This window comes from Callorhinchus milii, unplaced genomic scaffold, assembly GCF_018977255.1.
Source record: "Callorhinchus milii isolate IMCB2004 unplaced genomic scaffold, IMCB_Cmil_1.0 Scaffold10, whole genome shotgun sequence".
NCBI lineage: Eukaryota > Metazoa > Chordata > Chondrichthyes > Chimaeriformes > Callorhinchidae > Callorhinchus > Callorhinchus milii.
In genome coordinates, this window is record NW_024704751.1 from 11,284,199 (window position 1) to 11,303,099 (window position 18,901).

The following is an 18,901-nucleotide window of genomic DNA, read 5'->3' on the forward strand; positions in this document are numbered from 1 at the left end:
AAACTCGCCAAAGGTTTTGCCCTGCCCGGGTCCTCTCGCTTGCGAGGTGAGCGAGCAAACCACTGAGCTATAGGATCTGATCAGTTCGTCGACACGGATATTCCCATGGTTACGACGAGTTTAATAGTGCATTTGCAGTAACTTGGTCCAAATGAATCATCAGATAATTACAACAAAGTAAAGTTGTCCTAAGTTACTGTATTTCCCACAAAGGGGTGGGTTGGCCTCCACAATAGGACTGTGTAACGTGTCACTGTAGCTGAGCATAGATTAAACCATTAGGTTAGTCATTTGTTTCTTGACTTCATTGTCGAATCGTGTCCATTACATATAGAATAATACCTGCCAAGGAATGAACTCCAAAGCTGTAACTCAAACCCCAGGTTCAGATAACATTCAGAACGGCTTGGCATTTGCTCTCAGCTTCTCTTGTCCTTTGAACTGCTCGTTTGGGAGGAAGATTCCCATAGTTCCCAGAGATGCTTCATTTTCCAAGGTTAGGAGTCCGATAGCATAGTGATTAGAGCACTCGTCTCGCAAGCGAGAGGATCCAGTTCAATTTCCGGACAGGGCTAAATCTTAGACAAGTTTCCTTACTCCACATGTCTCTGTTTACCTACCAGTAAGTAGGAACCTGGTTATTAACAGATTGGTGGATCGCTTTCCAGGGGTAATAATCTCCCACAATTTTTTAAAAAATTGGTCACTCAATCCACAGCTGTTTGTGTGCAATTGGCTGCCATGTTTCACCCACAAAATATACAGTCAATTCACTTTGCAGTGTATCCTGTGAAGCGCTTTGAGACTTCTCAGTGACTAGATAAGGCGCGATATCAAATGCAAGGATTATTATTAATACTTTTATTAACATTATTATAGCAGGGAGTGGATTCCGAAACTAATCTGTTGGGATGTCATTTAAATGCAATGCTCTTGAGTTGCTCTCATTCGATTGCTCTGGTTTGCTTGTTTCAGTCTGTCTTACACTCTATCTTTGCCTCTGGCCTAAGCCACAGGAACATCAACAAAGTATAACACAGACTGTCGGGAGTCAAGTTAAAAAATAGTGAAGAGGAGATAGCTGAAACATTTCTCTGTATGTTTGTGGACTCTTTTGTCCAGCAGACTCACAAGCCTCCAGGGCGCGGTTTTGAATAGATGTAAAAAAGGTTCTTTTAGTTTTGGATATTCAGTATTCAAATCCAGCCTTTCGTCAAGACCAACTCGCCTCCCATGATTGAGTTATGTTCTGCCTAACCAGTGGAACACTACATTTATTCAGCCCCAACTCCCCCTCCGCCCCCCAATGCAGTATCGGAGGGAGGGGGGTGCTTTTATAATAATAATAACAATGAGACGTCTCGAAACGCTTCGCAGGCTATACTGTAAAGTGAAGTGACTAGTGATTGTGCGTTTTGCTCCATTGTTGGAACTTGGCGCCTTTTGGATAAGACATTAAACTGAGGTCCTGATGTAACCAGCGTTTCTCTATTCCCTATTCTGTGAGTAAATGATAAAAAAAAGACACTTTTTTTGCTATTGAGTTACGAGATCTGAAGAGATAACTCATTCACAGCAGAAATGGCAGCCAGGATTCTAACCTCAAGGTGGAAACGTGTCCGGACAAGGCGACTTGGAAGCCAAAATCCAGAAAAATTCCCCACAAATCAAGGTAGATTCAGCTCCTCCGTAGTCTCTCATCGCTGTTGTTGTACGTGGGGGCTGGTGGGGTGGTAGCAGGACTTTGCGGACACTCTGTACAATAGCAACAACTACTTGCATTTATATAGCGCCCCTCACACAGGGTGAGGTCCCAGAGCACAAACTCATACAATACAAACTCATACTCATACAAACTAACAATTTGCTTAACCTACACTGTTGGCGAGATTGAACAGTGTGATGGGGGGGGAAGGAACTTTGCCCCAAAGATCATGTCGGTGACCCTCCCATGTTGACGATAAAGATCCCGGCCTATTGCACTGAGCTGATAGTGTTATTATGGTAAGCGTCAGCCTGTTCTCAGCTGTTATGGTTACTGTGCTGTCCCAACAACACGTGTTCACATCGTACCCTTGACATGGGAGAGCAGTGCAAGGACACCATACACAGCCATTTATTGGCTTACAGTCCAGTGGTCCTGTAGCTCAGTGGTTAGAGCCCTCGCGAGAGGACTCGGGTTCGATTCTCAGGCGGGTGAAACCTTAGGCAAGTTTTCTTACTCCACGAGCCTCTGTTTACCCAGCAGTAAGTAAGAACCTGGTCGTTAATCAATCGGCAGATCGCTTTCCGATGGAAATAATCCCTCCAAAAAAAAAATTGGTCAGTTTGTGGGGACGTTGCTGTGCGCAATTGGCCGCCACAAAACACACAGTCCACTACACTTTACAGCATATCCTGAGAAGCGCTTTGAGACGTCTCAATAACATAAGGCACTATATCACACATAATGATTATTATTATTTTGCGACTTGGGAAAGTGGTGTTGAGCCAGTTGCCACACTGACCATTTGGACCTTTTGTATCTGCCCTTCACAAATACAGACATTTTAGCCTTGAGGTTTTTTGAGACTTTTTTTAAGGTTCCAAAAACAGACTCTTGCTGAAGCCCTTTTTAGTTTGTTGTCATGGTGACATATGGTGGGTTCCTAGTGGCTGGTGGGATATTTTTGGAGGCCTGATGTGGATGTTTACTAAGGCGCAGAGCCAAGCTACGATGTGAGGCTGACTTTGGGCCCCTTTGTGATTTGGCTGAGATTACACAAGCGTCTCTCAGTTCAAATCCGCTTATGTTTTATTTTGAACTGACAACAAATACTGTACAGAGAGACGGGAGGATAATACCTGTGTGTGCAGGAGCCACGTCAATACCTCAGGCACAGAGATGCACAGTTTAAGGACAGTGTGTGGGAACTACAGATACAGACTCCCACCACACTCATATTGGCTCCATCACTGTAACTGGGCTGAGGTTAGCTGTGAGGAGAACTTCAAGGCTTCTTCCCAATGCGAAAGGCGTTGTCTAATTGTAAATCGCATTGTTGTCATTCACAGCTCTTATTGAGCTGGGATTTTTATGATGTTTTTAGAGTCAAATGCAGTGTGACCTCCCCCCACCGGGGTGGTTCTTGGGTGAAGTAATATCTCATTTACATTAATAGCAATAATCAAGGTTAATAATAATAATATTCCAGTAATAGCAGCAGAATCAGACACAACATCTTGCTGTATAGCGGGTACAGGGCATAGGGCAAGATACTGTGTCAGATTCAGATTCAGGCTAAACCACGTACCTTGCCATTGATATTGCTATCTGGCAAGCTTTCCCGCTGCTTGTCCAGCTAGGAACACCCTACCCATTGGGGCTTTGGCTGCTGGGTTAACAGGAACCGAGTGGTCAGGAGTGAGGAGTGAGTGAAACAGGAGTGAGTCAGAATTGCTGTGGTGAAGAGACAACACAACATGGAGCCTTTTCTGTAAATAATCTGCAGCGATGTCAACGCTGCAGATTTAGTCATTGCTGAACAGTTTTCTCAGCTGAACTGGGTGGGACCTCACTGCCTGGGTCTTTACAAGTGGTTTGGTAGGAACAACATGATCTTAGATCATTTGCAACATAATCAGTAACTTCTAACGCATCTTCTATCAGGCGGTTCCCCTCATTTTATGAGCCGGAAAGAGTGAGAAGAGTCACCCCTGACAGAAGTCAGCAATGTTCACCCACGGTGGTGGCGAGAGTGGGATCACACAATGAAGAATGATTGGACAGGGTGGACAAGGCACCAGGGGGTGATTCCTAAAACACGTCAGGGGAAACAAGGTCAGAACTGATTGGGGGCAAGAAACTGGAGATGGAACAGGAGAGACTCCAACCCAAACAGTGGTTCAACATCAAAGGACACTTGTGTAGTTTCACCAAGTCAAGAGTAGGAGGAAGCCATAAACAAGGCAAACAGGATTATATTGTCATAAATACAGCCCTGGGAAGGGTGTTGTCAAAGGCCATCCTTCAGATGAGACAACAAACTGAGGTCCCATCTCTGCCTGTTTAGGTGGACGTTAAAGACCCCAGTGGTGCTGTTCAAAAAGAGAAGAGAGTTTCTATTCTCTCTCCCCCCCATGTCTTGGCCAACAATCTCCCAAATAAAATTGGTCACACGACTGTTTGTGAGACACTGCTGTGTGCAAACTGACTCCAAAATAGGAAGAAGAAGGTCCCATGATCTCAACTGGCTACAAAATACACAATCAATCCACTTTACAGTGTCTCAACGATGTGATAAGGCGCTATATCAAATGTAAAGATTGTTATTATATTGTTATTATTATAACAGCTGAGGTTAGGTACCTGAAAGACTGTACAGTTTTCTAGTCAGGCCACACCTGGAATACCGTTTACCCAGGTATAAGGGGAAACATCCAAACACACCAAAGGAGATCAACGAGGAAGGTGTTTGGGGCTAATAGGGATTAGAGACAAATGGACACTGGACGTGTTTAAGGAACAGTTGATGTTGTGATAGGAAATGAGAGAGTGGATATTCTGAGAGACTGAGATCATGGGACCTCCTTCCTACCTCTCCTGAGGGTGGAAATAATCGTTGAGACGCGCTCCACCTAGTGGCGACAATACAGCGATGTCAACATGGACCTCACTGGCTGAACTCTGGCCCGAGATGAGAGCCGAGCTGGATTCTCTTCAGAGTTTCCAGAAAGGCTTGTTTTGTTTTTGGTCACAGCCGGGCGTCTGACACACGCGGAAACCCATCACCGTGCTCGAGACCAAGCTGAGACTTCCACATCTCCTACCTACACAGGGAAATCCCGGAGATAAGATTGTAGGAACGCACCCGAAAGCGTAAGTGCTGGTAAATGCCGTTAATCGGGATGAAAGCAAAGCGGAAACACCCGGCTATTTGCCAACTCAAATCTTTTCGGTGATGGAGGTGGAAAACCCTGGCTTTGCGGAGATCTCTGTCTGGCTGTGTTGTGCACACGGACAGCTGTAAATCAAAACCACATTGTACGTATCTGCATGTGGAAAGAATGCTGGAATAATTCATCACTCACTCCCAGGGACAAAACAACAGCCTCGGGCAAACTCATGATTGGGTTCCTTTCTCAGACACAGTCAGTCCAAAATGGAGAAACTCAACTCAAGCAAAGCTTCTAATGTATTTGATGTAGTTCCTTTGAGCCGTCGCGAAGATGTGATAAGGCGCTATATCAAATGCAAGGGTTATTCTTATCATATCTTCGAGACGTCTCAAAGCCTTTCAAACAATACACTGTCAAGTAAATCTGTATATATTGTGGGTGAAATGCAGCAGCCAATTGGGCACAGCAACATCCCACTAATAGTGGATTGAGTGACCACATTATTATTATTATTATTATTACTACTTTGTGCAGTAGCTTGTGGCGCTCTCTGTTGGGAGTCCTTCAAAGCAGCTGAGAGCTCGTCACCTGAGTTGCAGATTTTCGTTTATGGCTTTGGCTTTTTATGGGCTGAAATTTAAGTCGATAACTCTGAACAACTTTTTCCGTTTTATTGTTGCTTCTTGATATCAAGGTGACCTTCTGTTATCCTCAACGTGAACATACCAAGGGTAAAAACACTCAAAGCCACAGCCATCAAGCCAAACTCTGGATAACTGAGAACATATTAAAGCAAATTTTAATTATTATTTACTTTGCAGAATAGGGATTTTTTTTAAAGAGCATTGCATTTCTGGACATTATTATTTTTTAGAATTTTTTTTGACAGCATTATTACCCCAGGAAAAGTGATCCGCCAATCAACTAACAACCGGGTTCCTACTTACTGCTGGGTAAACAGAGACATGTGTATGGAGTAACAAAACTTGCCTAAGGTATAACCCGTGCACATCTGTTTACCAGTTCCCTTTGAGGATGGGATGAGTAGGTACATAATCTGAGGAAGGTGATGTTTGTGGAAGATTGAACCCAATGAACTTCTAGACCATTTTTTTTTTGCTCCTCCCCATCTATGCACTGTATGTATCTATATCTCCTTAGCCTGGTTCAAATTAATTAACTTTGCATTAAATCCTGAGTGTTGCCTCCACTCTTTATCTTCCAACGTAAAATTCCCAGCATTTGGGTTTTATATTCCTTATTAAGTTGAGTCTCTATTTACTTAGCGGTGCTATTTGCCGGCTGGATCCTCTCATCAAATGTATTTCTCCTCCTATTTCCTGAGTGATTTTCTTCTGCCTTGAAAGGTCCCGGGGGTATGGGGGAGAAAAAGGAGCTCGTTCTCAGATATCTGCTTATACTGCACTTGTCTCTCAAAAGCAACAGCTACAGCCAGGGAACTCAAGAGAATTGCAAGCAAGAGCCCTCCAACATATAACTCTGACACCAGCACAATCACCACAGCTCTGGTTCCTCATGTCCTGTCCCTGTACAAACAAGGAACTGCCCATGTAACTGACCACACCAAAAAGTGCTCCACAAACTATATCCTTACATATAATTCTGATACAATGGCTCAAATTACATTTGCAATAAAATTTTATACGGCTTGTGTGGCCCGAGCTGTGAGAAAGTGATTGTGTTGCTGAACGTACTTCCATTCTCATTGCTCGGGTGATGTCTCTCGCAAGAACCAGTCTGCATTAGGAAGCTTTGAAACAGCTTCATAAAGACATTATATTATACTGTGGAGTGCTGTAGCTCAGTGGTTAGAGCACTCGCCTCGCAAGCGAGAGGACCTGGGTTTGATGTTGACCTACCAGTAACAACAACAACAAATTACACTTATAGAGCGTCTTTCACGTCGGGAGGACGTCCCAAAGTGCTGAACAGTCAGGTGTCGGGGCCCGAGCATAGGGGAGGGGTGGTGTAGGGATGAGGGAAGGCAGAGAAGTGGGAGGGAGACCAAAGGCACGATCGAAGAGAAGGGTCTTGAGACCGGCCTTGAAGGTGTCAAGGGAATAAGTAGGGATTCGGTTGTTAGTCGATTGCCAGATCGCTTTTTTTTAAACTCAGTAAAATTCTGTGAAGCTCTTTGAGACGTCTCGAAGACGTGATAAGGCGCTATATCAAATGCAAGGACGATTATTATTATTCTACAGCTCTTGACATTAAAGCTATATGTATGTTAAAGAGGGACAGGGAAGCACTCTCACTCTCGTTATTTCTAACCGCACGTAAATAAAAATATGCATCGTTTAAAAATCTTCAGGGTCTGGTAATTCACCCAAACGCAGGGAGCTCCAAACAAGTCTCAGTTCCACACCTCGGAATTAAAGGTATTTTTAATAGCCTGGAATACGAGGCAAAAGTAAATAAAATATTTGCAATAGAGCGCCTTTCAAGTCAGGACTCCATATCAAAGAGCTTCACATGATTCACTGTAAAATACAGGAGGTGAATGTGGTACATATTTGCACAAAGCAATGCCCCATAAACAGCCATGAAGTGAGTGTTCAATTTTAGTTATGAGATTGTTGCTGTATCTTTTTAAACAGCCCCACGGGATCTTTAAACATCCACCTGAACAGGAACAGACAAGTTCTCGGTTTAACATCTCATCCGAAGGACAGCACCTCCAACAACGCAGCACGTCCCCAGCGTCAGCTTAGACTATGGTTTCAAAGTCCAGAAGTGGGTCTTGAACCCGCAACCTTCTAGCTCAGGGGCAAGAGCGCAACCAACTGAGTCCGGCTGACACACAAAGTCTAAATCGTGCGACAGACACTGAAATAAGTCGCTATTACTGCACTTGGAGTCTGAGAGATCCTTTTCTTCTAAAAAAAACCCCAACTGGCTTTGAAGATGAACTTAAATTACGACTTCTATTTATTCCAATCACCTGAAGTTCACTATTGAGAGATTTCGGTACATCGTTTTGATGAATAAACCCAAACAATTTCACGAAAACAGAACTATTGCTAGTTTAGAACTGCCTTGTTCCAAAAAAAATGCAGTAATTGTAGCTTTCCTTGCCATACATCTGTGCTGTTGAGATTAAAAATTTCACTTCATTACCAGAGTTAATCAGCCCGCCAGAGAAGGAATAGTACGACAGCTATGTTGTGGTCCTTTAACACACAGTCAAAACTATCTTAATCACCTGCAATTAGGCAATTCCTACTTTCTGAGAGACTAGCCCCAGTGTAATTGAATCGGAAACAACTTTATCGACCACAAGTTGGTTTTTCTCCCTCTGTCTCTCTCCAATTTTCTTCCCATTTCGGCTTTCTTCTGCAGAAACCAGAGACTTGGGATATCTCCAATCCATCTCCCGAACGGTTGTTTAATGGAGACTCCTGCTTTAACCGGTCCCACGTGCAAACATTTACATGGAACATCTCACGGTGGGAAATTCTGTTCTTTTTTTAATTATGAAAAGAGATAAAAAAAACATAGGGTAGCTGGGTAGCCCAGGGAGCTCGCCAGTGGCCGAGCACGACACTGAGCTGGGGGGAGGTGGCCGAAGGCAAATTTCAGAAAATTTACACGCATTTACACGAAAATTTACTTGTATTTAACGAGCACCACCATTGTTGAGCTCTAAGACCCTGCCCGGCGTGGAGGGCGCTAGATAAGTGCAAGTTGTTGTTATTGTTGTTGAGCTACCAAATATATCAACTCAACTCAAGACCCCCATCAAGTCCCCATTGCCTTGCAAGATTCTTATCTCCTCTTCTCCGGGGTCTTGAGACGGACCTGGAAGGAGCCAAGAGAGCGATCGAGGTGGAGGGGCCATGGGATGCATTTCCAAAGGGCAACAATTAGCACATTGATAAGCTCACTGTACATAGTGCCGTCCTCTTGGACACTAAAGACACATTAGGGCCACTGAAAAATACATGGATTTAAACCTTTGGCAACGGGAGAAAGGGGGAAAAAAATAAAACTATCAACCTTTAGCAGGTATTGTGTCTGAGGCAGTTAAACCCTGGGCCAATTTGGCAGCACATCACAGCCCGAAACTCACTAGTGTGTATAGAGGCTTCAGCCAGAATATCAAAGGAACTCAATTCTGAATACCACGAGCATAAATTCCATATGAAAACACACACTGAATCCAAACTCCTCTTTGAAATCTGTTGGACAAAGTACAATACAATTTATGGTCCATTGCAACTTTGAACCTTTCTCTTTCTCTCTCTCTTCCCCCACATCGTGCTTTGTGGGAGTTTGACTCTGTCCAGTGCCTGAACCCAGGGTCAGAAGCTTCCATTATCTCACTCTTTTAATAGCAAATTTGTGGCTAAACATTTCATATAATAAACTTTGCATTTGATGTAGGAGCTTTCACGTCAGCAGGACGTCTCAAAGCTCTTCACAGGATTTACTGTAAAGTGTAGTAACTCCACCTCAGGGACTTGAACTCAAATAGTCTTAAGCAGACAGTGTGTGGGATGGGGTGGGGGTGGGGGGGGGGGGCGGTGGGGGCAGGAAACACAGCATTCCTGCAAGTGCCATCCTTCAGATGAAACGCTGAAAATATAGTCACTACACTTTACAGTGACGTGCTTTGAGCTGTGCGCCCGACGTGAAAAGGCGCTACATCAAATGACCATTGTTGAACATCACATCTACTAATAGCATCTAATAACAACAACAATCCTTGCATTTGATATTGCGCCTCATTACATTGTTGGGACACCTCAAAGCGCTTCACAGAATGTATATTGTAAATCAATTGACTATATTTTGAGGGAGAAAAACAGCAGCCAATTGCGCACAGCAGTGTCCCACACACCGTCGTGGATTGATTGACCAATTCTTTTTGAGGGATTATTACCCCCACCAGAAAGCCATCCACCAACTGACTAATAACCGGGTTCCTATTTACTGCTCGGTAAACAGAGGTGTGTGTGTGGAGTAAGGAAACTTGCCTAAGGTTTCTCCCTACCCGGTAATCGAACCCCGGCCCTCTCGCTTGCGAGGTGAGCGCTCTAAGCATTATGCTACAGAACTCCACACAGAATTAAAGAATCTAGAATCAAAGCATGGAGATTGCTAAATCATTAAACTCCACATGAAACCAAGGATCCCCACTGTAGAGTTAATAATTCCCTGACGCTCTGAAGCACATCAACGATTTTGTGCACCAACTTATTACTCCTGGAGAAACTATTGGTCAGATTGTGTGTGTTCAGAGCATCGATTCCTACAGTGTAACTGCCTTTTGTCGGTACCTTTCTCAGTACGGACTTTGTTTCTAACCAGTACAAGGTACTGAAACGGATCCAAGAACTGCTGAGAGTATTGACATCTGCGTGTTCTGTCTCTGCCAATACAAGTCTGAAGATTAGCAGCTTCTTACAATTACAAGCTTCAACCCCCTGCCCCCATCCTGGGAGACAGTTTAGTGACACGCACACACACTATATACACACACACACACGATACACACACGACACACGACACACACGCACGACAGTTCCAGCCAAAATACAGGATTAAGCGAAGGGGCTCTGGCCAAATAGGGGAAATGTGAAGGAAAAACCAACAACGTTGCCGCATAATATACAGTCAATTCACTTTACAGTGTATCCTGTGAAGCACTTTGTGCCAAACAAGGTGATAAGGCGATGTATCAGACACAAGGATTATTATTAAAGGCCGGCCTGCCAGGGCGCTAGACAATAACCCAGATCACAGCAAAAAAAAGAGCAGTGGCCGCTGTACACAGGACGGTACAAAGTTTGTGCTAAGTGTGAACAATAAAATAAAAAAAGTCCACGATTCAGCAACAATGGAGCAGGAATAAAGTGTTCGACTGGTAGATCTGGTGCCAGAAAACTGGACTCTCAACCCAACCGCGTTCCAACGTTTGAGGCTGCTCCAGGTTTAAGTCGAGGTGCAACACACAGCCCGAGGTGTTTGGCTGGAGAGAAAGAGAGAGCTCCACTGTTAATGGGGAGAAAGATTCCTTGTGGTATCTCGCGCTCGGCAGCCACACTACACTAGGGTTCAGATCTCACCGGCTCCCAGCTGAAGTTGGCTGTAGTGACTGTGTATTTTGTGGGCAAAACGCAGCAGCTAATCACGAACAGCAGTGTCCCACACACAGCCGTGGATTCAGTGACTAAATTATTATTTGTTTTATTTGTTTGTTTTGAAGGGATTATTACCCCCGGAAAAGCGATCGGCCAATCGAGTAACAGCCGGGTTCCTGTTTCCTGCTAAGTAAACAGAGGCCTGTGTGTGTGGAGTAAGCAAACTTGCCTAAGGTTTCCTTACTCCTGTGCTAGATTAGGAACTGCAATAAATAAATCGACAGTCACAGCACCTGAAGCAGTAATTCTCCATGACTCGGGCGCTAGTCTTGGCAGCGAGTGTGGGTATTCTCTCTCTGACTCCGTCACAGACAAAACCCAATCCCATCATCCAGCCGTTCCCACGACTCAACTTAACCAACAGTCACCCAGTCATCATCAGGAGCTTAAACGCGCACCAAGTCTCAACTTGCTAAGCCATTTGTCTGAAAATTCACACATCCATTGCACAGAGAGAGAGAGAGTAAAAAAATCACTTCCATCTTCACGTAGAACCTGATCAAAGAATAGATCACTTTGCAGCCCTCCACCCCTCCTGATCCAAACACAGCTCGGGTCCAAATCCCTGACTGTCCAGCGTCTGGGGACGTCATCCCCGACGTGAAAGGCGCCGTGTAAATGTCATCTGTTGTTGGTGGTGGCGATGGCACTTGGGACTTTCTTTCTGACAGGCAAGTCTCCAAACATTTCCTCATAATTTCACCAAACCTCCTCCGCGCCAATTATCTGCTTGGGTTCAGACAACTTTTGATCGCTGCTCCTTTCATTTCTATTCATTTAATTTGAATTCTTCTTCGTTCGTTCATTCACTCATTCTCTCTTGGCACTTTTAAATAGATGCAGAAAAGCGTCTTCCATATTGAGTACCGAGATAAATAAGTAAGGAAACTGCCCGGGAATGGAACCCGGGTCCTCTCGCTTGCGAGGCAAGTGCTGTTTGAGAAAACCTTACTTACTTTCAAGTCATTGTCCCCAAATCAAGTTTGGGTTTCCAACTATTCCCACCCACGTGATCAGATGTGAACAGATTAATGACTTTCTGATTTGATTTTACCGGAACAATAGGAGACGACACGTGACAACATGAGGATGCACCCAAGCCAGGATCGGGGCTAACAGATTCCTCGCGTTGGCATTGACACAGTAAATGGTGAGGAGGCAAGTGCCTAAACAGAAAGATGCGGTTTTATTGGTGAACATTTATACTGGAAGAGAACTGTAAATGATTCCGGTTTCAAACGGTATACAGGAAAAACAGAACGGAAGGAAACGAGACAGACAGAATTCCTCAACCTGGGAGCTAAGTGGGACTGAGCCACACAGCAAAGCTGAACTGAAAGGCCTTCATACATAATCTGCATGTGCGTGCACACAGGGTCCAATTTCACACTACCCGCTCGGTCTACATTGATCTCCTGCCAGTGGCGTTACTCAATAGCAGCTGTGGAACTCGAGACAGCCATTAGATGGAAGTAAATGTGCTCTTACAGTGATACAGACTAATCGTGTTTTTTTCAAATAACTTTAAAAAAAGGGACAAAACCTAGCAATAATAACAATCCTTGCATTTGATACAGCGCCGTATCACATCGCTGCGGCGTCTCAAAGCGCTTCACAGGATATCCTGTAAAAGTGTAGTGACTGTGTATTTTGTGGCCCGAACGAGGATGTGATTTTAAGCAATACCTTGATTCTTTATAGACTGAAAAGGCTGCAAATGCAAACAGCAACTCTGTAGATACCTGCACAGCAAAACTGCCTTGTATAGGTTGGTTTTGCAAATAGTGGTTGCTGCTGTATGTACAGTAGTCAGTTACAGCAGGTGAAGCAATGGGAGGGAGGTGTGTAGCCTTTCGGAAAAAATGCAAAGTGAAAGACCCTCTTGGCTGACGGCCAATGTTTCCAACAACTAAGCTCTGCTTCCCTCAGGTCATGTGAAGGGAAATCTCTGCAGATTAGCAAACCATGAATGGAAAGTCAACCCAGCAAAAAGCCACAGACACTTCAGTTCAAATCCAGTTTGAGCTGCAGGGGTTGAATTGATAAAAGTGGTCGCCATTTCCTCGCAGAAAACTTTTCCTCGGCTCCAAGTTTTTTTTCAAAAAAAAAACCAACAAATTTGTTGTGTCACTCACTCAAACCCACATCCTCAGCCAAGGTTAAAGCAGGTAATACTCTACTGGAGTGAGTACAAGCCCCTGACGTACTGGCTCCAACGAATCATCCTCAACCCTCCTCCACAATGTGATGGACCTTCACCTCAGCCAAGAAGGTCTGAAAGCACAAGCATCCGTGTTTGCCGACCAACACGCAGTCACAACAACAACAACACGTGACTTTTACACGGCGCCTTTCACGTCCGGAGGTCGTCCCAGGCTGCTGGACAGTCAGGGGTTTGGACCCGAGCTGGGGGTTAGGATCAGGAGGGGGGGAGAGCAGTGAGGGTGGGGGTAGGAGGGTGACTGAAGACACGGTCGAAGAAGAGAGTCTTGAGTCGCTCCTGGAAGGAGGCGAGGGAGCGAGTGAGGCGAAGGGTCTGTGGGATGGAGTTCCAGAAGGTGGGGGGCAGAGAGGCTGAAGTCACTACACTTTACAGTAAAATCCTGCAAAGTGCTTTGTGATCGGACGGTCAACAATGTGCTAAGGAGCTGGAGCAAGAGCAAGAATGATTATCTCAACCATTCCTATCTGGAATTTGGGAGAATAAAACACAGAAAGAAGCCGTGTTAAAGCATTGTGGAATGCGTGTTCCTCCCAGTATCCTGCTGAGTCACTCCAGCAAGTTACCACTAATCTGGTTAATACCCACAACATAGCTGGTAACCATGGAAAGCAAATTCCTTATTTTAAAGGTGAATCGTCAGTGACTGAGTGAACCCCCCCCCACCACTCTCTCTCTCTCACTCACTCACACACATACCAAACCCCATCACTAACTAACGGCACATTAACGACAGAAACACAGCAAGCCTTAAAGAGACTGATTTAATATGGAGAGCTAAGCGCTTCACAGAATACACTGAAATATGAATTGACTTTGTATCTTGTGGGCGAAACTCGGCAGCCAATTGTGCACAGCTGCGTCCCCCACACACAGCCGTGGATTGAGTGACCAACGTATTATTATAATTTTTTTTAGAGGGATTATTACCCTTGGAAAAGCGATCCGCAATCGACTAACAACCGGGTTCCTACTGACTGCTGGTAAACAAAGGTGTGGATGTGGATTAAGGAAACTTGCCCAATGTTTCGCCCCAACCTGCCCGGGAATCGAACCCAGGTCCTCTCGCTTGCGAGGCGAGTGCCCTAATTACTGAGCTACAGGATTCCAGAGTCACATTAAACCACGGAGCAGCAACAGCAGCTACACATCTGTTTGGTGAATGATGGGTTATGAAAGCTGGTTTCACATTAGATAGTGGATTGCACCAAAGGCAAAACCTGAAATTGAAGCCAGATTATTTGTGTTCAAGTTTCCTGGCATAAATAGTTTTACTGGAATTCCAATCTGAAGCAGATCAGTGGGGTTGGGGTTTAACCATTTCAGGTGTCGTGTGCACCAGTTTCCCCCATTGCGTAACAGTTCTTAACTGTAATTCTACGATGCCGTTCACGTGGAGAAACTTCTCTGAACACTGGAGTTTACAGAGACGTGTAGCAGGCATTAAGCGCTCTGAGACGCTACCCTGTGTAGAGGGCGCTATATAAGTGCAAGTTGTTGTTGTCATCGAGGAAGGGAGAGGGGAGCATGGGCTTGATCAAAGATGTACATTTTTAAGTGGCTTACAAATCTAGATTTTATATATATATATATATATGTATAAAAACTTTGCCCTGAAACTCTCCCTGGGACTCTCTTCCTCAATCCCTCCGCCTTGCCCCCCTCCCTTCCCACTTTCAAATCCTGCTTAAATACTTTCCTTTTTGATTGTACTTACGGTCACCTCCCCCCTCCCCTCCCCTCGACGTCAGACTCTGCCACTGTCAAGTGCTCCGGGATGCCACCCTGCGTGAAGGGCGCGATAGACATACAAATTGTTGTTGTTGTTTCCGTAGGCTGGAGAGACATGTTAAGCAGTTGTGCTGGGCTCACTCGGTAATCAGATACAAACCAGCTTTGCGATAACTGTGCAATGCCACTTAAAATACATTCAGGACCAGCTCACTGTTTACCCTGGAGCTAATGGATTACCTAACAACTATAACAAGCCATCTTCTGTCAATACTGTACTCGGGAGCAATACATTCACAATAGCATCAATGGAGCTGGAGTGTATGTTGGCTTAAGTGTCCCACCTGCCATTGCTGCTGGACAGATGATGAGGAATTCCTTGTCACATTAACATGCGCAGAGACACCCAACCCAAACGGCTCAGTTCTAGTCCTATTGATACTCTCAGAGCCACAGCAAGTCGCTTCATGTGGAGAGTTGTGAACATGTGGAATGCGCTGTCCAAAAAGTGTGGACATAGGAACAGGATTCAGCCATTCAGCCCATTCAGCCCGCCCTGTTGTTTGCTTTGGCTCACGGCTGATCTGTAACTCAATAGAGACAGAATCATTCGGGATGTTTACAAGGGAGAGAGATCAATGAATCTTTAAGAGCTCAAAGGATGGATATAGCGAAATAGATTTTTTTTTAAAAAATCTGTCATCTAATTTTTTGGGTATCAACCAGGTATCTTACACACACATTGGGAAACCCATCACCGTGCTGAAGGATATCCTAACCTAATAGAGCTCCACATATGCATGCCACCTACGCATAGAAATGATCTAGATCAGCCATAATCTAATTGAAGGGCAGAACAGGCCCGAGGACTGAATGGCCTCCTCCTGTTCCTACGTTCCTATTCTGTGTCTCTAACAAACAGGGTGGAACGGACCAGGTGGACTAAACAATCCCCTCTTGCTTCTCTGCTCAGAAATTCCATTTGGAAAAGCGTCTCCACAACACCACTGCCTGTGTTTGCTAATTATTATCATTTGCATTTTGTGAGACTTGTGTTTTGTTGAACTGCATCCATTCAGTTCAACACTTTCACAAAAAAGAGACAGCGGAGGCCTGGGGGCTTGGATTTGTGCAGCACATTAGTCAAACCTCAAAATGATTTTGTAGTGAAAGTGAGAAGAGACTTGTAAAGAGAGGCCACTAAGCGACAAGAAGGGGATTGTTCTCCTTTCACTATCATTGGGAGGAAAAAGATCACCTGAAATCAGTGCCGGGTCTCTGTTTATCCAGCATTAAGTAGGAACCCGGATGTTGCCCTCGTAAAGTGATCCGCCAATCAACTAATAATTCCTTCATAATAATTTGGTCACTCAATCCACGACTGTTCGTGGGACACTAGCTGCCGCACAATTGGCTGCCGCGTTTCGCCTACACAATACAGTCACTACACTTTACAGCATATTCTGTGAAGCGCTTTGAGACGTCTCGATGGCCTGACAAGGCGCTGTATCAATGCCAGGATTATTATTATGTACAGGAAACCACCCTTGCTAGAATGACTGGCAAACTGTGGCTGTTATTCTGCTGTCAGGCATTGCCTCGTTCCGGGCAGTAGCATTTCTTCCCAGTTTTAACTCATCTATTTTGTCAAACAAGAGGTTGGATCTAACTTGAAACCAAAACCTTTTCAAAACTAAGTGGGAGTGTGAACTAGCTTCATTCCTGAGCCACACCTCACCGCACCACGGAGGTTTCATACTGGCTTCAAGCACACAACACGCCCACTGCCCTATCTCCTCCAGCATCCAAAGCACCGCCATCTCCCTTCAGCTGGGACTCGCACTCAATCCTATCGACAGTCTGCGTTAGGCACCTTTTGTTTTGGCCAACCAGGGTGTCTGACACACATGGAAACCCGTCACCGTGCTTAAAGCGTCTCCAAACCAAGCTGAGAATGCCATGGCTTCCACCTACCCGTGGAAATTCCCCCATTACAAAAACAATGTTGTACCAAAAGACTTTCATCTTCGTAGCATTTAGTGTCCAGGAGACAGATCAGTTTAGTTCAGATTAGATTGGGTTCCAACAGAATCAGAAGGTGCCAATCCCACCAGCCTACTCCGAGAGAAACGTCTCAGTTTTCAATCATCTTTTTGCTTCATTCACCAGGACTTCAAAGAGGACAACGGCATTTATTTATTTCAAATGAATGACAGTAAACCTCGCACAAGTCGTATCAGTCGGGACCACGCATTTAATATGATTTATGCAGAGTATGAGTTATGTCAAACTTGCACAGAACATAAGCTCTTGAACGGACGGGATTTGGGCAGATGTACTACTTGGGGGCGATTATACGATTGATACAGATCAGACTTATGCTGAATTTACTGTACACACATACAAGACAAATTTTCTGGACTTGTTTTTAAAACCAGGCAACAACCCAGTACACCCCCCTCCCCCACCTAAAAAAAATCTTGACACTTTACAACCGATTGACTTGCAAATTCCCCCACACAAGCCCCTGCCCACCCACACGGACACACACACACACCCCCCACACAGGCAAAACAAGAAAGATGTCTTCTTTCTGGGGGACGCTGTCCCTTTAAGTGACTGACCAACTGACCTTGAACACAAGCTGACAAGAGTTGGTGCTGGAATGTGAATGAGCTGATTACCTGTGTGCGCGCGAGGGTCCGGTGGTGGTTTGGCTGCCGGCTTGTCCCCCTCGCTCAACGTTTTCCTTTTCTTGCGTCCTGACAACCTCAGCCAACTGAACGCCCTCCGCAACGAGCCCGGTCTGGATTTCTTCTTGCTGCTTAGAGACGTCTCGGAGCCTGATAAATCTTCCATGATTCGGATCGAGAGAAGCGAGGAGAGGAAACTTCACCTGATCTCCCTCCTCCCCTCCCACCGCACACCCCCAAAAAACAGCCCGTCTGACCTTGAGATCAAACCCCAGAGAGAGAGAGAGAGAGAGGAGAGAGAGTGTGTGTGTTCAGCTCCCCCTCCCACCCCTACAGACAGGGAATTAAATAATCACTCACTCACTAGAAGAACTCAAACAGGGAGTTGAGTCTGAAATACATTCCACGTCCAAAACTTCTCTTAAAAGTTTCAATTTCAATCCCCAGAAAAAAATAACCACAGCATTAACTTTCCCCAATCTGGAGGGGAGGGGGGGGAGAAGAAAAAGCAATAAACTCTGAAAATACTCACTGACCCATTCCCTGATGGTATGACATGATGCTCGTTCAACACTCACTCACTCACACTCACTCCCTCCCTCACTCACAGCCTCCCCACAAGGTACTGAGATCCCATACAGACAGAGCCTCACAGAGGTCCAACATACAGTCAAGTCAGTCAGTGGTCAGGACATGGAGTTAAAGACCCGTCTCTGGGTTCACATGACAAATCGCCAACCAAATACCTGCCTTAGTGTTAGCTCACTCTCACTCACTCTCACACTCTCAGTCACTCACACACTCTCAGTCACTCACTCTCACACACTCACTCTCACTCTCACACTCACACACTCACTCTCACACACTCACTCTCACACACTCACTCTCACACACTCTCACACTCACACTCACTCACTCTCACACACTCACTCACTCTCACACACTCACTCACTCACATACACATTCTCACACACACAGAGCTTGGCTCCCTTTTCTCTCCAGACTGTTTTTTTTGGGGGGAGCTGTTAAAAAAAAATAAAAAGGAATGTTAGTTGAGTGCCCCACAGCTCAGATGACTCACGTTAATCCCACATCCAGTCTTTAAATGGAAATGGCAACTCGCAATGGTCGGTTTAAAGTCCACCCTCTCGGCGACCACTGTCTTTTTGTGTTTAAAACACACGCAGTTGTAGGTTCCTCTCTCTCTCCCTCTC

At 45.1% G+C, this 18,901-nt stretch overlaps 1 protein-coding gene across 1 annotated transcript in view; it reads right to left on the reverse strand.

The window, feature by feature from the left end:
* LOC103185689 (uncharacterized protein KIAA1522) overlaps positions 1 to 18,007 on the reverse strand; it is a 57,101-nt gene extending 39,094 nt beyond the window's left edge. The window contains exon 1 of the mRNA XM_042338589.1: positions 17,679 to 18,007. Within this exon, the coding sequence (XP_042194523.1) occupies positions 17,679 to 17,853 (175 nt within the window). The 5' untranslated portion in view covers positions 17,854 to 18,007. The remainder of the gene's footprint in view (positions 1 to 17,678) is intronic.
* Between the last annotated feature and the right edge of the window lie 894 nt (positions 18,008 to 18,901).